At 41.5% G+C, this 27,901-nt stretch overlaps 1 protein-coding gene across 4 annotated transcripts in view; it reads left to right on the top strand.

The window, feature by feature from the left end:
• PFKP (phosphofructokinase, platelet) overlaps positions 1-27,901 on the top strand; it is a 128,330-nt gene that overhangs the window by 65,359 nt on the left and 35,070 nt on the right. For all 4 annotated transcript variants that reach the window (XR_011313959.1, XM_069729695.1, XM_069729697.1 and 1 more), the window contains exons 5-15: positions 1,768-1,933; positions 10,343-10,387; positions 11,724-11,832; positions 14,154-14,249; positions 16,673-16,765; positions 19,793-19,918; positions 21,218-21,282; positions 24,427-24,496; positions 25,861-26,007; positions 26,147-26,217; positions 26,361-26,448. Coding sequence is in view for 3 of the 4 variants with exons in the window: in XM_069729695.1 (XP_069585796.1) it covers positions 1,768-1,933; positions 10,343-10,387; positions 11,724-11,832; positions 14,154-14,249; positions 16,673-16,765; positions 19,793-19,918; positions 21,218-21,282; positions 24,427-24,496; positions 25,861-26,007; positions 26,147-26,217; positions 26,361-26,448 (1,076 nt within the window). In the remaining variant the exon portion in view is untranslated. The remainder of the gene's footprint in view (positions 1-1,767; positions 1,934-10,342; positions 10,388-11,723; positions 11,833-14,153; positions 14,250-16,672; positions 16,766-19,792; positions 19,919-21,217; positions 21,283-24,426; positions 24,497-25,860; positions 26,008-26,146; positions 26,218-26,360; positions 26,449-27,901) is intronic.

Genomic DNA, 27,901 nt, shown 5'->3' with positions numbered 1-27,901 from the left:
GTTTGTGAATAAAGAAAACTCTTTTTTACGGACTCGGTGAAGCTGGACATTCCTTTCTTTTTTTGGATCTTTATTATGTACTTAATCCTAATTATGGAATACATTGCAATCAAACAAACTGTTCAGAAGTTACAGGGACTCCAAAAGCCTGTGCGACTGCAGTTTGGTGAAGTGGCCGCAGCATGTCCTCAACCTTTGAATGGCAACATGTCACACATTGTGCCAACACTCCTGGAACATCTAGGAAGCTCCAGGGCTTCCGGAGGAGTTGGCAAATCTGATGGGGCTGCTGAAGTCTCCCAATCATTGTTTCTGGAAGGTTTCCTGTGCATGACACCAGGATGGTCCACCATGAGACACAAGCATCCAAATCTACATTCTTGGGTTGAGCAAGAGATGTGGAAGAGGCATAGGGAAAAGATGGGAGTGGGCATAGGGAAAAGATTTTCAGCAGCGCATCAAGCACACCCAGAAGAGCATCTCTGGAAGTTGACAAATATGTATTATATTATAGGCTTAATGTAGAAAACTAAACTATCCTGGCAAAAAACTGGACCAGACTCAAGAATGTATTTGTTTAGTGAACATATATGAGCCTTTACTTCTCATGTCCAGGCTGGAGTGGGTAGGAAAGGGTTAAATGTATCTCACTTAGTTAATTACAGGGGGCAGCCCAGGAATGGTTTGGGCACTGAGACATTCCACATAGATTTTCTTTTTCAATTTCACCCTTCCATTTGCTGTTTCAGACTTCATTGCAGAGTTTTCTCTTCACATGAATATTATTGTGCTTTTATGCCGATCACACCTGATCTGTGATCTCCTCATAGACTTCAGTCCAGGTGACATCTGTATTTCGGGTTGTTGTTTGTAAGTACAATAAGAAACACTACACTGGTGACACCACAAATGAAAAACACTCAAAGAACACACAAAATTACCTAATAGTATAAAAATACCCAAAACAGAATTGTCATGCGGTAATACCTCCACTGACCGAAAGTTTCCACTCCAAATCTGGCTGAAAATTCACAGCTGGATCCACAATGAAGCCTGTATGTATTAGGGCTCATTCAGACGTTTGTGTTTTCACATACGAGAAAAATGGTCCTAGTTTCATCAGTTATTTTGTTCAGAGTTTCATCAAATTTTCATCTGAGCCTCATCTGCATTTCATCCAAGTTTGGTCCAAGTTTTTCTTGGATGAGAACAAAAAAAACACTCAGATCAATTTTAGACATGTCTCTGCAATTTTGTGCGGACTGCTCCATCCACGGCAACAAATCAGACATGACCAGCCACAAAGACTATACTAGGTACGAGTTATATCCGTGAAAAACACTGATAGCGCTCGTATGTGAAAAAGAGGTCTGAATGAGGCCTTATTTGCAGAGTCCACCTCATCTGCGAATATCCAGTTGAACCAAACACGAAGCAAACTGCAGGTTAGAAATTCCTGTACTGACTATTCCTCGACTTGTGAATAGGTTTTTGAGGTCTCTCAGTTCCTGATGTGCGGGTGTCCCAGCAGTCAGTCCCCCACCAGTCATGCTTGTGAATAGGTTATAAATGTTGTCCATGGGACAACCTCTTCACGTTTTTAAGTCATACGTTAGTTTCTCCCTGGTGATAGATTTTTGGAAGCTCATATTTTTCCAAATGCAAACACTGAAATTTTGACAATTTACATACTTGTGGCCCATTCTATTTTGTGAAGTGTCTTTCATTTCATTTTAAACGTAACCGCTATTTTTTCTTTTTGCTTAGGCAAAATTGAAGCAGCAGCCGCACAGAAATTTTCCCACTTAAATATAGTAGGAATGGTGGGCTCCATAGACAATGACTTTTGTGGAACTGACATGACAATCGGGACTGACTCTGCCTTGCATAGGATTATTGAGGTTGTGGATGCAATCATGACCACAGCTCAGAGGTAAGATGCTGCCCCGACACGGCCCAGGTCGCTGGTATGGCATGACACATTAGTGCTGTTATAGCACTCATTTTAGATGGTGTAAATAAAAATCCGAACCATTCTATTCATGCTTTATATGTATATAAAGAATAAATTAAACTTGGTCTTTTTAGGTGTAGTGTCATGGTTAAGACATGGTTAATGTCCTGTTCTCTCAGGGTTAATTTTGCTGGCCTCCCTTTGGATCTGGAGTGGTATTTATACTCACTCCAGGCTAGGATTCCCTGTCAGCTGTGCTTTCGTTCTAGTCTGTGGCCTGACCCCTGGAGTGTGTGCCCAATTTGCAGTTGTTTTCCTTGCTCTCCATGCCTTACTCTGCTTGTTCGTTCTTTTGGATTTCTGACCTCTGGCTTCACTTCTGACAATCCCCTGTCTCACCCCTTTGGTACCTCGTGATCTCCTAGCTCCGATCTTAGCTTGTTTGACTACTCTCCTGTGTTTATCTCTCCTCCGCACCCCGGCGTCTGGCTCAGCCCCCGACCACCTCCTACTCTGTCACATGGTTCAGGCCCTTGTTGTTACCTGGTTAGTTCCTGGTGCCTTGCTCAGCTCACCTGCTACAGAATATTATAATATACATCTCACCTGCTGCAGAATATTATAATATGTCATGGCTCCCTGGGTAATACTGCTGCTGGGAGAGCTGCACACAGCAGCAAGGGAGCTGAGCAAAATTAACCCTGAGAGAACAGGACATTAACCATGTCTTAACCATGACAAGTAGTTTGGCTACTTGCCTTCCTGGAATAGGGACTATTCACAGCTGTTATCAGGTTAATAGGGGTCCTGGTTATTAAATCCCAAAGCGTCTTGTAGTCACGCAACATAAAAGCACAATGTTGCACTGCTACTTCTAAACTAATGTTAGCGAATGTGGTCATGTTGTGACCTAACATCAGGTATATTCACTATCGTGACCTCTCCAATTATAGTTGCTCTACATCCGGAGTTTGGCCTGTGCTTGTGGAGGGATGGATCCAGAGACACTAGCCCGATTCATTATTGTTTCACCACTACTATGTAATAACTTGCTTCTTTTTAGTGCCCTTATTCTCTATACATTTTGCGCTACATTTTGTGTTGTTTATGTTTTGTTTTTTTTTAGGTATTTTTATTTTTCCTCAACAGCTTTGCTTATTTAGATGTTTAAGACATATTCATGAAGTGCGACTTATACCAGATATGACTTTTTTGGCACATCTTACTCCAGTCCCTGCCTAAGGCTGGGGTCACACTTGCGAGTGTGATGTGTAGAAATACATGCAACCGCACACTCCGGTCCCGAGTGCCGGCGGCAGTGCCGGGTATTGATGCGAGAGACTCGTGTGAGTTTCTCGCATCACACTCGCAAGTGTGACCCTGGCCTAAAGGAATGTTTCTGGAGAAGTTTTCAATTTGTCAACTTCTCAATGCATTTGCCACTTTTGGTTCTGACAAGGCACAAAAAAACAATTAAAGACAAAAATTACGAGCATTTTTTTTTCTATTTTCCGTTCATCTTATGAACAACATGCGCCATTTTGAAAAATGTATGAAGATACGTACACCTTCAGCGTGCACATGGCTGTCTATTCCTATTGGCCGTGAACAAGGTCTGATAGACCAAAACGTTAGCTCATCAACGAATACCTCAAGACAAAAAAAGAAAAGAGACTTTAAATCTTAATTGATGAATCGGGACCACAGTTTTATTTGTAAAAATAAAAAGTTTCAGTAGTCGATTACAGTCACCAGCTTTCAGAATAAAAATGTAGAGATCAAAGCACGTCGTAACCATTGATACTGTATAATGATGTTTTGATGAATGAGTAAGGATAATTTTTCCATCAAATATAAATCCTTCATTGGTATCCAACTAAATTATTCATGACTACATACGATGCATTACTCCCACAGTGGCAGTTGTGATCACCTTTGTCTAAGTGTACGTTCACACAGGACAGATTTGTTGCAGATTTCTCTTTTTCAGCTTTTAACAGTTGTTGAAGCCAAAATCTATTGTTATACACTTATCCTTAGAAGCCTCTACTATATTCCTAAAAAGTAAGAATTTCCGACCGATATGAAGCGGAAGTGCTCTCTGTTATTGTCAGGATGTGGAATTCCTTGAGCTCCGCCAATGACTCATATGCTTCCACCTAAATACTTGAATGGCTCCCAGCTGGCAGAGATAGTATACATGTTTGACGAGTTGTTAAATATTAGCGCCCTGTGACATCCATGTCCTGGAGCTTCACTAATCCCTATCTGGCACCCGCTGTTTGCTGCAGTGGTGAATAATTGATGCAAACCCTAATGACAGCGAAGGTTTCGCCACTTGAGGGAAGATTTTACTTCAAGGGAATGTGCACATGGCATCTTTTAGATGCTGGAGTACCCACGTTTTTTTCTGAGGTCACTTTGGACTCCCTTTGAGGCAGCTTCACTAACGACGTTTTTTAAAATTCCATATAAGAGTCCAAGTCTAAGCCGCCAGAATGGACCGGTCACTTCTTTTAGTGGTTTCACGGCTTTCGAAGATTGTAGAGTTGTTAAAAGAAGTGAAACAAGACAGAACCAATGTACAGCAAGTCGTTCTGAGTGACACTGCAGTGCATGTGTTCTTTTATTCTTATTTTATTCATATTCTTTTTGGCATTTTTTTAGGGAAGAATCCGCCTGAAAATATGTTGTGCGCACATATCCTAATGGTATAATTGGCTCTGGTCATCAGTTATAATGGCTACCCACATTCTGTGCCTGGTGCTCTTCAGTGAGCAGCATCACCTGTGCAACCATGGATTGGCTGCAGTGGTCACATGTTTGTGCTGCCAAAACAGGATGTAGCAAGGGACCTGGGTAGGGTTAAAAGTGACTGAGGATTGGAAACCTGAGTATACTTTATTATTTTACAGCATGCCGGATATTTAAAAAAAAAAATAGCGTGGACAGACCCTTTAAGGCTCAATTCACATGTCTGTGGTGTGTGGTTAGCCTGCACTATGGACTATGCTAGGAAAATTAAATGATGTGTGTAGATGTAGACTTTATTGGCAAAATATAGGGTGTCCTAAGTTCCAATTGCTTTACAAAGTTCAGAATAATTGTATAATTGAGACATTTCATAGTTGTAAATGCTTAAGCCAGAGTTATATTTTTTTTTACTCCATTTATTACAATTTTAGTTCCTAAGCTCTAAGGGAAAATGGTTAACTTTTTGACATAAAGTATGATATATTAATGTCCGCATATCTACATTAAAGCCGTAAAAACATTGTATCTTCTTGACAGGTCATAGTTGATTTAAAAAAGGCATGGAACAAAGAAAAATATGTTGCAGCCATTTTTAACCTACATGAAAAGTCACATTTGCTAAAAATTCTGCATTAATATGTGACATTTATCAATTTTGTCTCCTGCTCTTTTCTTACATTTTGAACTGTACTACTTAACATTCATGAAAAACCTGAATTTGGGCAAAATTTTGCAGTGACTTACGACATTTGTCACATTGGTCCTACGCTCTTATTTAACATTTGAAAGTGTATTATCACGCTTAAGTGAGGACCTGTCAGTAGGTCAAAAGTAGCCAAGTTTTGATATTATTTTGTTCCCGTTGCTCCCCTGAGTATTCCGTATTTTATTTTTTGTAACTCCGCCATACGGTCCCAGAGATATAGGCCTTTTTATTTAGTCCTAACTTTTCTGGTCTCTATTAAAAGGGCATGGCTCAAAGGGTAATTATGCATGGCAGCCTAGAGCCACGCCCCCATAGAATCCCATGTGCCACGCCCTCATAGAATCCCGTGTGCCACACCCCTAGTAGAAAAGCACAAGTAAAAAAGCTCACATCTCAGGGACCGTATGGCGGATTTGCAAAAAACAAAAAATTAAATACTCGGTGCAGAAGGATTAAAATAAGAGCAAAGCTTGGCCACTTTTGACCTGGTGACAGGTTCTCTTTAAAAAGCTGCATTGGCATAATTTGAACCAAATTTATTTTTAAGGTGCAATATTTATTAAATATGAAGTGGCGGAGTTGAAATGAGTGCACTAAGAAATTGGCGCATAAGTGGTGCAGTATCTGGTCATGTCCTTGTCTGTGATGCAAACAATAATGTAAAATTGTGTTTGCAGTGTTTTGGAGAAATACTGTACAGAAGTCAATATCTGTTGAAATGGAAATAGCCTCGGGCTGTCGCTGCACTGAGAGAAGCCACTGTACGTTAGCTAATCGGAAAGGACAAATGAGGAGATGGTTCTGGTTTACTGTAAAGGGCACAAGCCTATTAATAAGAAGTTGCTTTCTAGGCAGCATTAGTACTTCTAAGTTGCAGGCTCCACAGATTCAGTGAAGAAGTCACACCAGAGGAATCGCATAAAACAGTCTGATTAGGGCTTGTGCACATGACAGATTTTGTCGGACGAGCGCTATCCGTGGTTTTTACAGATTCTCCTACTTATGATATTCTATGGGGCTGAAAAGTGGAGAAACTTTTTTTTTCTCTCCACGTCCAAGAAAAACTGATGCCACTCTGATCGAAGTCTGATCAGATTAATTGAACCGTTTTTTCCTGGATATGGATATGGAGAAAAGTGTTGTGCCACCCTTCTCTTAGTGGGGGTGATGTTACATGACCATGTTCAAAGGGTCTTAAAAAGTGTTTTCTGGTCTAAGAAACAAAGTTTACAGTCTACCGGACAACCCCTTTAAGCCGTCCCTACACATTACATACATTTTGGGAAAACTTTCCGGCAGGAATCAACACAAGTCACTCAGATTATAAGGTCTGCAAAAAAATTTTTTTCAAGAGCTGTTTTGGTTATTCCACGTAATCTTTATGTTTTTAAGTGCACTGAATCCGAAAATGACCTCTGTTTTGTCATAGGACATCACGTTTTCTGACAATTTAAGTAACTATGTTAAATAAGAAAATACCTCAAAATAAATCAAAATAGACTCATAAAATTAATTTTTTATTACAAATGTTTCATGAAAATCATTTTTAACTGCAGTGAGCTCACTAACACACACTAAAATTCTTCTTCCCTGTGAGGCTTCTCTTGGTACATTTACGCTTGTGAGTAGCATCTGGAATGTCTCTCTGAAGCGTCCAACAGTAGTCTGCCATCATTGTAATGCTCCATCTTCCCTGGTATCTTCTTTCTATCTCTTTAATGTCCTGGTGGAATCGTTAACCTTGCTCTTCACTCACAGCTCCCAAATTTTCACAAAAGTTGTCAAGGTGGGAATGGAGGAAATGCACTTTCAAACTCATCAGGCAACCTAAAGCTTGAAATGCTTCCAGCATTCGTCCGATGATTTTATTGTAGTCAGGGTCTTTGTTATTGCCTAAAAATTTCTCTACGACCTCTTTAAATGCAAACCACCCTTCTTTTTGAGGATGCGTCATGGTATTGATAAACTCTTGATCAGCTATAAGCCTTCTAATGTCTGGTCCGACGAACACACCATCCTTCAATTTTGCCTCCGAGAGGCCTGGAAACTTGGTGACCAAGTATTTGAAGCATTCTCCATCTTTTGGAAGTGATTTTACGAATTGCTTCATCAATCCCAGTTTTATGTGGAGAGATGGTAGAAGAACTTTATGGGGAGGAACCAAAGTTTCTCGGAGGACATTTTTTTCACCAACTATGAGCACCCTCGGCTGCCAATTCTTCTTGGTCCAGTGATTTTGTCGGTCTCGACTGTCCCATAGACACAGAAAACAAGGGTATTTGGTATACCCAGCTTGTTGCCGGAGCAGCATGCACAAGATTTTCAAATCCCCGCACACTTGCCAACCGTGGTCTTCATATTTAAGTTTACGAAGAACCATTTCCAAGTTCTCGTAGGTTTCCTTGAGGTGTACAGAATGACCTACAGGGATGGAAGCATAAAAACCGCCGTTGTGGAGTAAAACTGCATTGAAACTTCTTTTTGAAGAATCTATAAAAAGACGCCATTGCGCTGAATCATATTGGATTTTAAATTGACCCATCAAACTTTCGACATCGATACAATAAACCAATTTATGTTCCTGGGCAAAGTAAGGAACGAACTCGTTTTCGCGATGTCTGAACCATGAAAAAGACACTCCTGGCAACAATAAATTCTGCTTTTGAGCCTTGATCCGAGTAACTCAGCAGCATCTTTGGGAAAATTCAAGTCTCCATATCATTCATCTCCTCGTGGGAAAATAATTTTGGTCTTGTATCATCTTCAAAGTCAGAACTTGATTCATCATCTGGCTCAGGTATGACTCCACCTTCATCGGAGCTAGTTATCTCTTCCAAGGTAGCAGGGGCCTTGGGTACTGGTATATCTGTGCCATGGGGGATGGGACGAATTGCTGAGTGAATATTGGGGTATGAAATGGAATGCTTCCATTTTGAATTATACCCTTTCACATCGCATGAACAAAAGTAACAATCGTCACTATGGTTCTTTTCCTCTCGCCATACCATAGGAATCCCATAACGGAAAGCTTTTTTCTTACCCTTGAACCAATTTCGGTGGTCCTCAACACACCGTTTGCACACTTTTTGAGGCACCCAAGCTTTATCTTGATCTCCAAGCTTTAGTCCAAAATAAGCGAAGTATACTTTTTTCACAAAGTTTGTAATATTCAGCTGTTGCGTCAACACTGTATATTCACCACAAATGTAACAGAAACTGTCAGGCGAATTAATACACTTCCGCTGAGCCATAATGTTAATTTTGGGAAACATGGTTGAATATGACGAGCTAAGGCCTCTTTCACACTTCCATCTTTTCAGATCAATTTGCAATGCGGTGTTTTGGGAAAAAAACGTATCCTGCAAATTTTTTTCCCATAGACTTATATTAGCGACGGATCGCGATGGATGGCCACACGTTGCATCAGTCGTGCGACGGATCCGTCGTGTTTTGGCGGACCGTTGTCTGGAAAAAACGTTCAATGTAACGTTTTTTTGTCTGCGTCAGGAAAACGTGTCGCGACGGATCCTGCGGCATACGTCGTTGACTAGAATGGAAGCCTATGAACGCAGGATCCGTCGTGACATGTCGTATGACGGAATCCAGCGATGGAATCCGTTTTTTTACACTGAGCATGCTCAAAACCACGAATTTGTAGCCAATTGGCCAGACAGGCCCCAAATCTATATAAACCTGGCCTGGGGCGTCACCCCCAAATGTGCCAGCAAGACTCCTGCCAGCCTGAAGACAGCCATCCAGTCAATATATTGGTTTCCCTATAGCCAATCACATTTGGGAGACTCCCATTTTTAGGCATGGAAAACGGATCCGTCAATAAAACGGATGAAACGGATGGTAAAAACGGACAAAATGGATGCAACGGATCCAGTTTTTCGACGGAACCATCTAGCGGATCCGTCGAAATACTGGATGCGTTGCATCCGTTTTTCACTATTTTTGACGCATCCGTCGATACGTCGCGCCGACGCATTGTGACGGATTAAAAAAAACGGAAGTGTGAAAGTAGCCTAACACGAACTGAGATGAAAAAGTGTGAACAGGCAAGAACCAAGATAACACAATTGAATCAAGCCCGGGCATGTCAGAGCCTGCTCGTTCAGCTTGCAACATGTTGATGCTGGTTTCATTAGCTCACTCTGAAAGTTCTTTTCTTTGAAAGTTATATTTTTTTGGCATTGTATATCTTCAATGCATTGATGTGAATTAATTAATAGTAATTTTGACTTTCAAAACCCTAAGATTACCACAAATTGAGAAAAATATACTAAATTTGAAGAGAATTTTGCATTTTGTGGCAAATCCTGACGTCCGGGATTTTTTTCAATATTTTTTTTTTTACGTTTTCAGCACACTAAAATACATGGAAATTAGATGAAAATAATCAAACAGCTTTTTAGTCGCAGACCTGTGTTATGTATATGTGCTATTACTGATGTGTTCTGGATAAATTAAAGGAGGTCTACTAGAAAAAAAAATACACCTATTGTATATTTTTTTTGTTGAGATAAAATTGCTTGATGTTGCAGGCCCAAAGCATGAGGCTGCACTACTGAGAACTTCTCAAGTGCAATGTTACCATGGAAACGTTGCGAACATTCCGTCCGGCATTTTTATTAAAATTTGTTTTTACAATGGGAAATAGGTGTAAGAAATGAAATGGAAAAATAAAACACTGAACCTGACTTATTTTCAGAATCTCTCAGTAGTACACAGTGTGGGAGAAAATGTCTAAATGATGGTAAAGAGGTGAAGCCCTATATAGAGATGTTTGATCCTAAACATCTCCGTAGTCCTCTCATAGTGGTCAATAGGATAGTAGGAGAATTATTTGACAATAGTTGTCTATGATGCTTTAATACAAGCTGTTGTTTCACACTTTTGATGTTTTTATATATTTTTTTTTTTAGCCATCAACGAACCTTTGTTTTGGAAGTGATGGGAAGACATTGTGGGTATGTCACATTAACTTTTCTTTCATTCATTCTTACAATTAGCAGAATAACACATTACGCCGAAAAATTCAGTGGCACAAAAAACAGTTGATACAGGATCTTGCCCAAAAGGGAACGAAAAAAGTGGGGAGCGCAGAGCAATGAAAAATGAATATTGAATTTATTAAGCAATTATATGATCACTAAAGTATGCAATAACTAAATATAAATGCAGTAATCAATACTATGAGATAGGCCAAACTAATAAGACAAGCACCAGAGAAGAAACCTGGTTATCTAGTGGTCCACAAAAAAAGACCAAAAGCCTCTCTGATGCAGAGACATCAATATATACCACCTTTTTTCTTCCTTTATGTATTAAATAGTAATCTGGCACTGATAATAATAGAAAGGATAATAGAAACTGATATCAATATAATTGCACATGTCACAATATATGCTGAAGAAAATAAAGAAACCAAGGAGGATCCCAAAATCAAGGACCTCTACATATCAACGGACAATAAAACAAAATTGGGGGCAATAAGCTTAAGCATAATATATACTTGAAAAATGCGGTGCCAGTAGCATAAACCAAGGTGAAAAGAGATGGGTGAAGGGTGCACTGGCACCTCGATGTGCGTTTCACTAACACTGGGCTTCGTCAGGAGTGTGGAATAGTGATGAGCGAGTGTACTCGTTGCTCGGGTGATCTCCGAGTATTTGTTAGTGTGCGGAGATTTAGTTTTCATCACCGCAGCTGAATGATTTACAGCTACTACCCAGCCTGAGTACATGTGGGGGTTGCCTGGTTGCTAGGGAATCCCCACATGTAATCAAGCTGGCTAGTAGCTGTAAATCATTCAGCTGCAGCGATGAAAACTTAATCTCCGAGAAGTCATAAATACTTGGAGACCACCCAAGCGTGCTCCGGAAAACCCGAGCAACGAGTACACTCGCTCATCACTAGTGTGGAACCTTTTGTAGAAGCCCAGTGTTGGTGATCGAAGTATGACACCTCCTGACAAAACCCAGTGCTGGCGAAACTGCTTGTTTTTTTAGTTTGGCATTTCTCATTGATTATTTATCTTTAGTTTTTGCAAACGTTTATGATTATGTAATCATTTTTATACATTTATTGTTTATTTACATTGTTTTATTTGTGTTCCCCTATTTTTTCATTTTGGTGGGGGCAAGATCCAGTATCTACTGGTTTTCATGCAATTGGTTTGAATTTTTTGTTTGCCATTTTATCAGGGGATATATTGTATTGTATTTTGGAGATTTATTGTAGGTTTAATAGCATAATAAGGTATTTTCTGGAATTGACGCCTCTTTTCTATATTGTTATGTGCAGGTATCTGGCACTGGTCAGTGCCCTGGCTTGTGGAGCTGACTGGGTATTTATACCTGAAAGCCCTCCTGAGGAAGGCTGGGAGGACATTATGTGTGGTAAACTCTCCGAGGTAATATTACAAATGAATCCAGACAACCATATTTCTAGAGCATTTACAAGTGGGCGTTATTTAGATAATTGACGTGAGCAGTGAAAGAGAAATTAAGTTTTCCCAGGGGCGTCAGCAGCGCCTATGTTATGTCAGACATTGTGCAGGAACTGCTGCTTCTTGTCACTTGAATCACTGCACAGAAAATCAGATATTATCTCATAATTCATTTTGATATTCTCATAAATTTGGTTTAATCTTCAACAGAAAATGTTACTTCCCATAAATATCAAATATTTTTAGCTGGTGTAAATGCTGCTGCTTTCCTGAATTTGATATTTTCTTTATTTCGTTCCTGCATCTCACCATTTATGACATATGGCCCCTATTTCTCCTCTGTCTAATCTAGTATTGTTAACCAAATTTGCGTCGTCTTAGACTCCAATAGAAAGGAGCTTATGACCACACCCACTTAAAGACATAATTTAAATGCGGAGATGAGGAGGACATATCTCAGGAATGGAAAGGTGCAAAACAAAAGGGCTAGGTTCACATTGCGTTAGTGCAGTCCGTTTAGCGCATACGCTAACGGAATGCGCTAACACAATGTACAAAAAGGGATTACGTTTAGCGATCCTGCTAGCGCAGATGCCCGATCTGTGCTAGCGAGAACGGACCCAAAAACGCTGCAAGCAGCGTTCGAGGTCCGTCAGAAAATAACGGGACATCGCTAACGCATGCCAAAAATGGCATACGTTAGCGATGCGTTAGATACATTGCGGTCAATGGGTGCGCTAACGGATCCGTTACATTGCGTTAGTGGCGCTATGTAACGGATTCCGTTAGCAGAATGCCACTAACGCAATGTGAACCCAGCAACAATGGCAGATTCAGAAAAACATCGGCATTTACACCAGGTAAGAAAAATTACATATTTTTGGCAAGTGACAGGTCCACTTTAGAGGTTGTGTACCCCATTGCAACCATTTTATTGCCGAAAAATACAACATTAAGCAACTTTGAAATTATTCTTGATGAAAGATATCTTATTACAAATTGTCACATTCCTACCTGGGATAGGGTGGACTTTCTAGGTTGATCATGGACTGTGGGAGACCCAGGGAGCAGAGTCTTCGGGATCCTCTGTCCTGGAGATATGGTCTTTGATGCAAGGGCACCTTCTGTAGAGCAGCCTCTACTAGCAACGACTGATGTATCAATGAAAAGATGAGTCCAATATATGGTACTAAAACAGCAAGCTAAGGCATAGGTCTGAGCAGGCGAAATTCACTATCTACATTAGGCAAGGTGTGGTGAGGACATGCAGAATTCAAGAAATAGAAAAAGTGTAAGTTCAGCTCACCACTTATGTGTTAGAGATAAGTATCTCAGGAGACTTTCAAGGTAGGCAGTCTGTGGTCTGGTGTGGTGAGCGGAGTGTGCACTGGTCTGGCTTCCAGGTCATTTAGGTCGAAAAAGGGGATGTTCTCCAAAACCAAATGAAAGTAGTTAAAAATTATCCTTTAATCATCTAAGATTTAAAAAAATGAAAGATTGTGCACATATTTTTAAAAAAATCTGTAATTCTGATGCGTTTCCGGTAGAAAAACCCTTAATCATTATAATTATGATTTTTTTCTATGCGAAACACTTAAGCATTATGGGTTTTCTTTATTAATATGTGCACATTCTCGCAATTTATTTTTATCTTATATCATTAAACACTAAGTTTTAACTACTTTCCTTTGGTTTTGGTGATCATCTCATTTTGCACCATTGAGAGCATGCAGAATTCAGTAGATGGCCAGAAGGTCGGCACGGAGCAGGAGGACGAGGTGTGAAGACTAGCCAGACAGTATTACTGTAACACTGTTACTGTCCAAATTCTGGACTAGATAAAGCTTATTGTTCAGGTGCTGGAAAGTGGGAGGAGGATCCGTAGAAAAACTTTACCTATTGGATAGGGATCTTAAGGCAGACGGGCCCTTTAAGAAGTCACGAGGAAGCGCACATGTGGGAGTAGGCCAGGGCATGGTGGAGTAGATCATGAGGCCCTGAAAACTAGAGCTGGAGGGCGCAATGTAAAGTATTGGCGCTGGTCACACAGGGCATGAGGTGGGGATCACAGTATGGTGGAGACATATCTGTCCTACAATTAAGTGTTTCTTCCTTTCAGTAGAGAAGGAGGTAACAGGTAACTGCACAGGTTAGATTTTCATAGTAACCATAATGGCATATTGGCCTGAATAGGAGCTGTGGACACAGAACACTTTTTAATATATTTTTAATATTACCTATATTACCTATATCTTGGTAATACCACTAAATTTTCTTTACCTTAGAACCGTGCAAGAAGGAAAAGACTGAATATCATTATTGTCTCAGAAGGAGCCATCGACTGTCACAACAAACCAATCACTTCAGAAATTATTAAAGACGTAAGTATTAATGTGTCCAGACTTGTCAGATATGGTAAGACAAACTGGGGTCTGTGCTGGGGACTGCCCCTGTCTGTGCACTAGTAGGCAGAGCATCCTGTCTCCTAGTGATCATCTTGCAGATTGATGTCTGTCCTTTCCCCTTAATATGTAAGTCATCTGATCCTCATTGCAAATAGATCTCCACATAGAAATATTATCATCCTTTATCATGTTCTTATGGTATTTCTAATCCATTGTTAGACTACTAAAGTGATTAAACGGGTTCTCAAAAAATGTACGGAAATAAAGTGGCCCCTTTCATGTAATTCAAACGTTCTAGGTTTAGTCACGTGTCAGGATGGATTGTAGCCTGAATACTCACAGCTCCTTAGACCTGTGTCTCTACTGACAGAGGAGCTGTATCGCAACCATACATATTGGTGCTTTCGGAAAAGTATGTGACAGGAGAAGAAATAAAAGTTCTCCTTGGCTGACTGAGGACTAAGGCTGGAGAGAAAAAAATCCTTAGCCAAGAGAAGATTTATATTTTCTCCTGTCATCATTTCTCCTCAGCTTACGGAGTTATGCTGGGGATAAAAAATCCTTATGTGCTCAGTCCGCCAAGGAGAAGATTTATTAATTTTTTTTTTCCCCCTGTCATCACTTCTCCTCAGCTTATGGAGGTATGCATGCTAACTATACTGGTCATCTGTCAGTTGAGACAGATGGTGTATGTGTGTTCTATCCCTTTGAATGATTCATGCCAAATCTAAATGGATTTGTGACCTTGGCTGTGAACAGAGCCTTAGGCTTGCCATACAAATTAGCTAGGTGTTGGATAAACAGCGTTTTTCACTGACACTGATACTGATACATATGTACCGTACATGTGGCTAAGGCCTCTTTCACACTTCTGTCTTCTGCAGTGCGTCGTTGTGCAGTAAAATGATGTATCGATGGATGTCACAAAAGAGATAGAGAGAGATTCCTGTGTTTGACGGTCAGCGACGGATCCTGCGCCCAAAGGCTTCCATTATAGCCGACGACGGACAGCGCAGGACCCGTCGCTGACCGTTTTTACGATGTGCAGAAAAAATGTTCCTCTGAACGTTTTCTCCGCACGACAGACCGCTATTTTCCGATGGATCCAGTGCACGACTGATGAAACGGATGGCCATCCGTCACAATCTGTCGCTAATACAAGTCTATGGGAAAATGCAGGATCCTGCAAATTTTTTCTCAAAAATCGACAGATTGTGACAGGAGCTGAAAAACGGAAGTGTGAAAGAGGCCTTGGCTGAGTGTGAATGTAATCTCCATAGGGAGAGGGGAGTAGGGATCCATTTCCACAGACCGAGTGGCGTCACTAAAGGATCGCGGATCAGTAAACTTTTTGCACTGGGTGGTCCTTAAATAGCAAATGTAAATGATGTGCCCTGAACGTATACACTGCCGTGGTTCTCGGCAAAGCGATCTGTGCTTCAGTAAATATAACTTCCTACGATGAATGAGCGTTAGCTCCTTCTTCAGGTGATCAGCAAATTACGGTATTTATACTACATGATAATCGGGAAATGAGCGTTTTTAAGAACAGTCGCTCACGATTTTCTTTCAGTGTAATTCAAAGCTTAACTTTTTCGCATTTTATCCCCCCCCCCCCCCCGATATCTTGTGGGCTAGATCTGTGAAAATCAGCGGATTTGGTGGATAATAATCTAATGTGCATGGCCAGCTTTTCTCTAAACCGTTGCTATAGATGTATCCTACCTTCACTGGAACATTGGTCCAGAATCATCCAATTCTTCATATGATCTCTACATACTATGTAGTCTAGTTCGGTGTTCGGTAAGGGGCTGGGGTTGTGACCAGCTTTGACCCAGCAGACGAGACGTGATACATAATCCTATTAGAATGATGCCATGCAGCTGGATATCATTTCTCACCGTCCGTGATCTGACGCTCTCTCCGGATTAGTCATGATTCTAGAAAGACAGTAAAGGTTTTCATCCAGGAAACTACACAACGTTTCTGTCGAGGAAAATGCATGATACATACTCACATTAGTAAGTTAGGACAGGCTTATCATGTTGCACCATCTGGCCGCCACAACTGAGGACAAATATGTATAATCCTCAATCCTTCATTAGAATTATTGCGGTTTGCCACTGTGCTCAATGTACTATACTCAGGGGTGTAACTACAACATGTGCAGGGGTTGCAATCGCACCAGGGCCTAGGGGGCCCTAAAAATCCCTTTGGCCTATACAATAAGACTATTGCTATTAAAGATTTAAAATATTTGGGGGCCCCGTTGGAGCTTTCACATCGGGGCCCATGAGTTTCAAGTTACGCCACTGACTGTACTGTATATATAACTATATGTATACTATACTATATGTATCTGACGTGATGTGATTCTAATTGATCTCACTGTTTTTCAGCTCGTGGTGAAACGCCTTGGGTTTGATACAAGAGTGACTATCCTGGGCCATGTGCAGAGAGGTGGAACCCCTTCGGCCTTTGACAGAATTCTAGTGGGTTTTCTCTATATTTTATTATCTTTTGCTCTGCTCGATTTACATCAACATTTCTGTATAAATATTAGAGATGACTGAAATGATTCTCAAGACCCTGGTCCAGCGCTATGTTATTAATCCGCGGCTGTCAGATGGAAGCCCTGTAAACCTCCAGAATCTCTGCTGCCTCTTCTGGATTGGAGGTCCAGCACACACTACATCATGTCAGGCCAACAAATAAAAGCAGGAGCTGGGGATGTCGGCAGGAGGAGATCTAAGCGGTTCCAGCCGGCAGCCACAGAATACGGACATTGCTGCTGGGCCAGGATCCTGCAAATCTCAATGCAGATCTCAAAATAATTCAAGAATGGAATCGAACTTTATTAGCCCATATTAGGAATATATACTCATATTTATACATATGGAATATATTTATTTTACTCACTTATATAGCACCATTAATTCCACAGCACTTTACAGACATTATCATCACTGTCCCCAATGGGGCTCACAATCTAGATTCCCTATCAGTATGTGTTTGGAATGTGGGAGGAAACCGGGAAACACGGGGAGAACATACAAACTGCTTGTATATCTATATCTATCCATACGCACAATTCTAGAAGTGCGTTTTGCTTGTGTTTTGGCTGATCGTGGTACGTTTTACATGGGCCGACAATCGGCAAATAAATATTCATAACAATACTTGTTTCCGATCTTTGGGTCATGTCAACATACCTTCAGTCGGACCTTTAAAGGGAACCTGTCACCTGAATTTGGCGGGACTGGTTTTGGGTCATATGGGCGGAGTTTTTGGGTGTTTGATTCACCCTTTCCTTACCTGCTGGCTGCATGCTGGCCGCGATATTGGATTGAAGTTCATTCTCTGTCCTCCATAGTACACGCCTGCACAAGGCAAGATTGCTTTGCACAGGCGTGTACTATGGAGGACAGAGAATGAACTTCAATCCAATATTGCAGCCAGCATGCAGCCAGCGGGTAAGGAAAGGGTGAATCAAACACCCGAAAACTCCGCCCATATGACCCAAAACCAGTCCCACCAAATTCAGGTGACAGAGTCCCTTTAAATGACTAGTATCTAGTCTATCAACGCTCATTTCTGAGGTGAAATCTGCCCATCAAAGCAGATTTGGGGCAGCACGGTGGCGCAGTGGATAGCACAGCAGCCTTACAGCGCTGGAGTCATGGGTTCAAATCCTACCAAGGACAATATCTGCAAGGATTTTGTATGTTCTCCCCGTGTTTGTGTGGGTTTCCTCTGGGTTCTCCGGTTTCCTCCCACACTCCAAAGACATACTGATAGGGATTCTAGATTGTGAGCCCCAACGGGGACAGTGATGATAATGTGTAAACTGTAAAGCGCAGCAGAATATGTTAGCGCTATAAAAAAATAAAGATTATTATTATTATCAAAGTACACCTTTATCTGTAATCTTAATCCTACATCTGGATTATATACGGCACTCAAAGTCATTGGAATAGGTGTTCAAGTAGGGTATCCATCCCAAAATCAATATAAGTAAAAAAGTTGGCACTCAAAATGTATCGTGTTGAAAAAAAGGGTTCCAATTTATTTTGCGTACAGTGATCAATTAAATGTTTTGGTCTGGGTATAGACCTTCATCAGAAACTGTACGCTGCTTGTTTAGGGAACCACGTGTCCTAGCACAGGGAAAATTGCCGCCAGTGCCGTGGGTCTGATAAACAGACCGGGTAAATGTAGTCCGGTGTAGCGGTTAGGGTAAATGGGATAATCCGTTGTGTATTCTGTTTTCCACTTGATGCAGGGAATATGGCGAGCTGCGTCGCCTGTGATAAGCGCTACATTTACCCGGTCTGTTTATCGGACCCACGGCACTGGTAATTTTCCCTGTGCTAGGACATGTTGTTCCCTAAACAAGCAGCGTACAGTTTCTGATGAAGGTCTATACCCAGACTGAAAACATTTAATTGATCACTCTATGCAAAATAAATTGGAACCCTTTTTTTTAACACCATACATTTTGAGTGCCGAGTTTTTTACTTATCTTAATCCTACATCTGTCACCAGATTTCACAATTCAGACTTCACACATTGTTAAATAGATTTGATAGACCTGAAGAAACTGGTGTATTTACTTTTGAAAATCCTAGCAATATTATCCTTTATGAAAGTTTCACCCAATCTCTGGCCACAATTCCTCAGTGTCCCTCCTACTTGCTGCTGCGAAGATCTCCCTCTGCTCAATACAGACTGCGGGTGTCAGTCAGACTGGGCAGGGTCCGGACTAAATCCGCTAGGACTCATGTGCTCTCTCACTATCTAGCTGGTCATATAAAATGTGTATCTTAATATTACTCTGACATGGGGTTTTCAAAGTAAATAAACCAGCTTCATCAGGTCTGTCGGATCCACTTATTAGTGTATTCTTTGTGCTTGTTGCTTGGGTAAGTCACCAAACAGATCTGCATGACAGGTGGATAAATGGCAAAAAAACGGAAGCGTTAAAGGGGTTGTATCAAGTTTGGAAGTTCTCCCCCTATCCATAGGACAGGTGAGACCACTAGGACCCCCACTTATCCTGATGGTTGGGGCTCTAAAGAACGGTGAATGAAGCGGTGGTTGATCATGCAGACCAACACTCCTCTCATTTTCTATGGAACTGCCACACATGGCTGACTGCAGCTTTTGTCTGGTTTTCTGTACTCCCAATAAGAATGAATTCCTCCAGGGAATGGATACATTCATAAACTGTAGGGATACATCCTATTGATAAGCCAATTTATTCATACATTTCCAAGAGGAATAACAGAGGAACGACACCCATAGAGTCCTAGGAAAAAGCTTCTGTAGCATTCTTACTTATACTATTCACTAACATGGATGCCTCATAATGGAACATCTTTAGAGACTGTCTTTATCTGAAAGATGAGAATATCGGGGGATTTTTCCCTTGCCTCGGTTACATGCTATTCTCAGCGTATTGTGTTCTGTCACCCTGCCGGATGATGCCATCAGATATCTGTGTGTTCTCCTGTGTACAGGCCAGTAGGATGGGAGTGGAGTGTGTCTTGGCCTTGCTGGAAGCCACTCCGGAGACGCCAGCCTGCGTGGTATCTCTCTGTGGAAACCAAGCCGTGCGCCTTCCCCTCATGGAGTGTGTGCAGATGGTGAGTGCTGGAGCCATACTAAAGCTATAGGGAACAATCAGTGTGAGGTTTCAGGACTTATAAGTAAGTATGTTTACACCGCACACTCTAATGACAACGTATAGATTGCTTGAACATTTTATTGTCAAATAAACTTATATTGGGGAGCGAAACAGAAACACAGAACCTGGAAGCGATATATACAGACGGACCAAAATCCGGAGCCTCCTAAATGATTACCTTGATCGCCATACGATTGACCAGAAAACTGTCTCTTTTCTTATCAATCCCCATCCCATCACACCGGTTTTTTACATTTTGCCCAAAGTTCACAAGTCCCTCCAGAATCCACCAGGTAGACCGATCGTCGCCTCCACCGACTCACTTCTATCTCCACTTTCAGTTTTTCTTGAAAAAATATTGACACCACTTGTGAAGAAAACTAAATCTTATCTTCTAGATACAGGACATTTTCTAGAAATCATACAACATCTGGGTGTAGTACCCACAGAGAGTATCTTAGTGACCTTAGACGTCAATAGCCTCTACACCTCAATTACACACGACAAGGGGATTGAAGCTACGACGTTTTTTATTAGAATCATCAGATATGTCCATTGATTCTATACAATTTTGCCTAGACCTACTAGACATAGTACTACGGGAAAATTATTTCCTATATGAGGACACATTTTATGTCCAGAGATGCGGCACTGCTATGGACGTGAACGTTGCGCCAGCCTATGCAAATGCCTATATGAATTTCTTCAAAATTAATCATGTATTAAACATACTTACTAGTACTTGGGATCATTTGATCCACTACACCAGCACCTCGCATTCCTGACCGAGTGCACGCCATCTATATCTTTGACTTTAGGTTTCAGGACTTGGCAGACGTCCCCGCCATGTAAATGCTTCTGTGTGGACTGGTCAGCGCTCTGTATTTCCACTGCAGAAGTGACGTTTTTTGGACCGCGGTGCAATTCTAATTCCTGATGCAACCACTTAACAATCCACGATGGGACACATTGGTGTATACAGAATATAATGGAGTTTCATTATCCAGAGTCGGTAACCTTCGGCATTCTGTGGCATGATGAGAGTTGTAGTTTCACAACTTCCGGAGTGCCGCAGGTTGCGGATTCCTGATCTAGTGTGATAGAGACATCAAAGTGCCAAAAACTTACATTGATAAAGTTATGTAATGCAAGGGGAATATCTAATGCCAGAAATCCTTATGAGAGGGGGCACTAAGGCTATAGGTTGACTCAGAAGTAATCCTGTACCAATATACACATCAGTATTTTTTGTCTTAAGACTCAAGAAGTCCAGAAGGCGATGGATGAAAGGAAATTTGAAGACGCTGTAAGGCTGCGCGGAAGGTACATGTTATACCACAGTTTTATTTCATTTCTTTAATGAAAGAGAAATAGAAATGATTGGATTTCCTAAGACGTTAGGTGAACAGTTCAGGTTTATTAATAGAGGGCCTAGGGGCAGCGACCCCCAATCATTGTCTTCCCTCCCAATTGTGACTTTTCAAATGATAGATAAATCATCCTCACTAAAGATAATGGAAATCTCGTTGATTATAAACTGTTACAAAATCTGCACGTACACCGAGAAGCTATGACATAAACCCACTGATAGGTGAAGTGAGTACCATTGATTATCTCAGGACAACGGTTCCTGTCAGGGGTAGGACATGTCAGGCTGCAAGTAAATAATTCCTGAATGTAATATTTTGGAATGAGATAAAATGGGCAAATGTAGAGATCTGAGCGACTTTGACAAAGGTGAAATATTGATGGTTAGACATGGAGTCACCACATCTCCAAAATTTCAGGACTTGAGGGGTCTTCTGGGTATGTTGTGGTTAGTACCTACCAAGAGTGCTCCAAGAAAGGACAACATGTTGACCAGCGCCATTGGCACTCGGAGCTCATCAATGTGTGTAGGGAGCAAAGACCAGTTGCTCAAACCTGATACCAGAGAAGCACGATTCTAAAAAATGCATACATATGCATCCTATCATTTAGAATGCATTCTGCAATTTTTGTGCACATGATTGTGCACATTGTGTTAAAAAACGCAGCATATTCATTAATTTTGCGTTCTTTTCACGTTTTTCCCGCTATGTAATGCATTGGGAAAGCTCTGGAAAAAAACGCGAAAAAAAGTGCAAAAAAAAACACGGTAAAAACGCAGAAAATGTCCGGTTTTCTTTAGGAATTTTCTGCAAGAAATTCTTACGTGTGCACATACCCTAAACATAACTTCAAGATCGAGGCATAAAAATAAAAGCCACTAAAAAGAGTATAGAGTACTATAGCCAAATAATAACTTTATTACCGGTATATATATATAAAAATACTATACAATCAAATACATACCTCATATGTTGCTATAAAATGCAGAGACATATTGAATAAATACACCTACACATATAGAAGACACTGAATGCCTAAATATATGGGGAAAAAAACACTTCCTTGCTAAATGAATAGGCTGTCCAAGTACAAAGCAATGAGAGTGTAATGTGGCACTTAAATGTATAGGTGGTAGAGGCAGAAGTAGTGTCATCCCGCCGCCCCAACGCATGTTTCGTCAAACTAGTAGGTGTATTTATTCAGTATGTCCCCACAATTTATAGCAGTTTCTTGCTTCTAATGTATGTGGTATTTATTCGTTTGTATAGTACTTTTTTATGTAATAAAGTTATTACTTGGCTATGATGTACTCTTTTTTGGGGGCTTTTATTTCTATGCCTACATATCTTGAAGTTATTTTGTTATTTGAGTTGCAGCCATTGGTACCTAGTCTGGACTTGACTGGACTGGGTTCACCGTGTGAACCTTCTGCATTGTTGGCCCACCTCTTTCTTAGCTTAAGGGTACCGGCACACTATACGATTTACCTACGATCACGACCAGCGATACGACCTGGCCGTGATCGTAGGTAAATCGTAGTGTGGTCGCTGGAGAGCTGTCACACAGACAGCTCTCCAGTGACCAACGATGCTGAGGTCCCCGGTAACCAGGGTAAACATCGGGTTACTAAGCGCAGGACCGTGCTTAGTAACTCGATGTTTACCCTGGTTACCAACGTAAAAAAAAACAAAGAGCACATACTTACATTCCGGTGTCTGTCCCTTGCCGTCTGCTTCCCGCACTCACTGACTGCCGGCCGTAAAGTGAAAGCACAGCACAGCGGTGACGTCACCGCGTCACCGCTGTGCTCTGCTTTCAGTTTACGGCCGGCAGTCAGTGAGTGCGGGAAGCAGACGGCAAGGGACCTGACGGACACCGGAATGTAAGTATGTGCTGTTTTTTTTTTTTTACATTTACGCTTGTAACCAGGGTAAACATCGGGTTACTAAGCGCGGCCCTGCGCTTAGTAACCCGATGTTTACCCTGGTTACAAGCGAACGCATCGCTAGATCGCATCGCTAGATCGCTGTCACACACACCGATCTAGCGATGACAGCAGGAGATCCAGCGATGAAAGAAAGTTCCAAACGATCTGCTATGACGTACGATTCTCAGCAGGATCCCTGATCGCTGCTGCGTGTCAGACACAGCGATATCGTAACGATATCGCTGGAACGTCACGAATCGTACCGTCATAGCGATCAAAATGGCACTGTGTGACGGTACCCTAAGTCTCCCTATGTGATAGGATAATGGTGTCCCATCGCCACTGCATTGTGTCGTAGCTGTTGGTTAAAGATATGGTAATATTTACGGTAGGTTCACCTCAACATGTTCCTAATGGGGGAAACTGCTGTCTAGTCAAAAATGAAGTCTTGTCCATAGACATCAGTGGCTGTTTGGATGTTCTCATGGTAAACCTTTCCCAAAACACCAGAGGCTGACTTTCTTTATGCAAATTGTCTCTTGAGAGAGGAAGAGGACTAAAACTCTAGTGCCACGTATAGGAAGTAGCAATCCTAAAATTCACATGACTTAGGATAAAAGCCAAAATCTCAATCTCAAATTGCAGACACTGTTCCGGGGTGCTGCCCCACATCATTGCAACGTGTGAGATCTGGCTTGGCTGAATGTGAGGTGTCTGACCAGGATCCAAGGGGTAACGTTTCTCCTTGCGGAGAGTGACGTGTCAAGCCTGACATGCCAAGGTGAAGAGACTTGGAGGAGGACATCTAGAACTCTAGTGCCACCAATTCTAAAAGTCAATATCGACACTGATGAGCCTTGTCACATGACTTAGGATAAAAGCCAAAATCTCAATCTCAATTTTCTGATACTATGTGGGTCAATATTGACTTTTATGATTGCTCCTTCCTATAGGTGGCACTAAAGTTAGGACTACCTCTTCCTCTATGAAGAGACAATTTGCATATTTCCCTGATGAGCATTGCATGACTTAAATGTCTCCTCACCTTGGCATGTCAGGCTTGACATGACACTATCCGCAAAGAGAAACGTTACCGCTTAGTGTTTGCATAAATCCAATGGTTCTGGTGGTTTGGACAAGATTTACAGACACTATTATTTATACTTTAGGAGTTTCGAGAATAACTTGAACACATACAAACTCCTCTCCCATAAGAAGAATACATCTGAACTTCCAAAGGTAAATTACTTTTCTATATAACTATACTACATTTTCAAAAAAAAGCAAAAGTGTGGACAGAGCCAGCAGATGCCAAATTTAGTGACCTGAGGCAAAGGTCAAAGATGGTAAAAGAGCACCCGTCATCACCATTTAAGCTGGTAAAGTAAAGGTATGGCCATAATGGTGCTGTTTTACAATCACCAGGGTATGTGAACTTTTGATCAGGGTCATTTGGATGTTTTGGGTTGTCATTAAGCTTTAAAAAGAGAAAACACGGTAGTTTGACAATTTCTTTCACACTTCCGTTTTTACAATCTGCACAGGATCCGTCAAAACGTTGAAATGACGGACCCTGTGCAGATTGTAAAGACGGACCCGTCGAGGCTATGTGCACCTGTTGTGTATGCGTCTTCGCAGCGGTTTTCCGCTGCAAAAACGCATACACAACCCATGTTAAAAAAAAATTAAAAATCGCAATATTCTCACCCAGCGCGACGTCATCGGGTTATTTCGCTAGGCATTACTGGGAGCGCCAGCTGCCAGGAGCATCGCGAGCATCGGTAACGCTGCACGGGACGCCGTAAGGTGAGAATATTGTGATTTATTTTTTATTTTTAACATTATATCTTGTTACTATTGATGCTGCACATAGGCAGCATCAGTAGTAAACAGAGAGAAAGAGCGAGCGTGAGAGAATTTCCCTGACTGGAAATTCGTCCACGCATGCTCAGTTTCAAAAGACGTCATCCGTCACTGGATTCCTGGTTTTGACAGTCAGCAACGGATCCTGCGCCCATAGGCTTCCATTATAGCCAATGTCGGGCAGTGCCGGATCCGTCGCTGAGCGATTTTCCGACGTACAGAAAAAACGTTTCTCTGTGCGTTGTCCCCGCCCGACGGACAGCAATTTTCCAACGGATCCAGTGCACGACGGATGAAACGGATGGCCATCCGTCGCTAATACAAGTCTATGGGAAAAAACAGGATCCAGCAGAAAAATTTGCTGGATACGTTTTTTTTCAAAAATCGAAGGATTTTGACAGAAGCTAAAAGACGGAAGTGTGAAAGAGGCCTTAATGGCTTCACTCAACCACTAACCATGAGTGGAGAAAAAGTTTTGGTGTTATGATTCATATTCTCTGAAAAAAAGGCCAAGAAAGCAAAAATTCTGCCGCAGTATGTAAACTTTTGAGCATAACTGTATAACATTATGTGACAATTTCTAGTTAGTAATAGAAACACCTTACGAGATGTAATATTGGATTTTAGAGAGATCACATGTCTACGCGATGCTGCGACTGTCCGGTGTTGTTTTGATTTTTGCGTTCAGTCGGCTTTTCTCGCCATAGGTTATGTATCCGTTTTTCCATTTTTCTTACTAGAGTAACTTCAATGTGGCCGTCTTAAATGTCGGAGCTCCTGCGGCTGGAATGAATGGAGCCGTCAGATCTGCCGTGAGGGTGGGGATCACCGAAGGTCACAAGATGTTTGCTGTTAATGATGGCTTTGAAGGATTTGCCAAAGGACAGGTAAGCGTGTGAGAATGATAAATCATGATAAAATTCTGGCCTCAGGCCGTTCTGATGACGTTTCCTTGTCCGATTGAGAGTTGGTTTTGTGGCAGGTTATGCAATTTAATTTAATTTCATTTGTTTATTTATTTTTAAGATTAAAGAAATAAAGTGGGGAGATGTTGGCGGCTGGACCGGCCAAGGGGGATCTCTCCTGGGCACCAAAAGGTAATTTTCACCATGTAATTTTCTTTTTCATATCTTTTACATGAGATATAATTATGAGATGATATTTGCTTTAGAAGCATGTCTGGGAAGCTTTGCAGATAGTGCAGCAATGCAGTAATTCAACATTTCTTTTCACATTTCAGAACTTTACCTGCAAAATATTTTGATCAAATTGCTGACCAGATACGTGCTCATAGCATCAATGCTCTGCTTGTTATCGGGGGGTTCGAGGTACATGTCTATCCACTCACCAATTATTCATTTCTTTCTCTCTTCCTCATAGTTTGCATTTCCTGCTCCATTACTATTTTAAACACATTCCTATTAATAAGTCTACTATTCAACTGGCTACCTGAAAAAGGATCTACACTAATATATACATGAGAATTACATAAATAATTAATTTATAAATGTCTGAATTTTATTTTTAAAGTTCCCCAAGATATTACAGGAAATTAAAGTTCCTGGATCCTTCTCTGAGCAGAATACTACTGTAGATGGAGAGATATCGAGGGAGAGAAGTTGTTTCTAAGAGAGTTAAGGAGCTGTCTGTAGGTGGACTGTCTACAGGAGGAGCTGTCTGTAGGTGGACTGTCTATAGGAGGAGCTATGTGTAGATAGTCTATAGGAGGAGGTATGTGTAGGTAGGCTGTCTATAGGAGGAGATATGTGTAGGTAGGCTGTCTATAGGAGGAGCTATGTGTAGGTGGACTGTCTATAGGAGCAGCTATGTGTAGGTAGTCTATAGGAGGAGCTATGTGTAGGTAGTCTATTGGAGGAGGTATGTGTAGGTAGTCTATAGGAGGAGGTATGTGTAGGTGGACTGTCTATAGGAGGAGCTATGTGTAGGTAGTCTATAGGAGGAGCTATGTGTAGGTAGTGTATTGGAGGAGGTATGTGTAGGTAGTCTATAGGAGGAGGTATGTGTAGGTAGGCTGTCTATAGGAGGAGCTATGTGTAGGTAGGCTGTCTATAGGAGGACCTATGTGTAGGTAGGCTGTCTATAGGAGGAGATATCTGCAGGTGGACTGTCTATAGGAGGAGCTATGTGTAGGTAGGCTGTCTATAGGAGATGCTATGTGTAGGTAGGCTGTCTATAGGAGGAGGTATGTGTAGGTAGGCTGTCTATAGGAGGAGCTATGTATAGGTAGGCTGTTTATGGGAGGAGATATCTGTAGGTAGGCTGTCTATAGGAGGAGCTATGTGTAGGTAGGCTGTCTATAGGAGGAGCTATGTGTAGGTAGGCTGTCTATAGGAGGAGCTATGTGTAGGTAGGCTGTCTATAGGAGGAGCTATGTGTAGGCAGGCTGTCTGTAGGAGGAGCTATGTGTAGGTTGGCTGTCTATAGGAGGAGCTATGTGTAGGCAGGCTGTCTATAGGAGATGCTATGTGTAGGTAGGCTGTCTATAGGAGGATATGTCTGTAAGTAGGTTGTCTATAGGTGGGCTGTCTATAGGAGGAGCTGTCTGTAGTTAGACTGTCTATAGGAGGAGCTATCTGTAGGTAGGCTGTCTGTAGGAGGAGCTATGTGTAGGTAGACTGTCTATAGGAGGAGCTGTCTGTAGGTACGCTGTCTTTAAGAGGCGCTGTCTGTAGGTAGGCTATCTATAGGAGAAGCTATCTGTAGGTGATCTGTATAGGAGGAGCTGTCTGTAGGTTGACTGTCTATAGGAGGAGCTGTCTG

The sequence above is a fragment of the Ranitomeya imitator genome, chromosome 6, assembly GCF_032444005.1.
Source record: "Ranitomeya imitator isolate aRanImi1 chromosome 6, aRanImi1.pri, whole genome shotgun sequence".
NCBI classification, from domain to species: Eukaryota; Metazoa; Chordata; class Amphibia; order Anura; family Dendrobatidae; genus Ranitomeya; species Ranitomeya imitator.
The sequence above is the reverse complement of the archived record's forward strand: the minus strand, read 5'-3'. Positions and strand labels throughout refer to the sequence as shown.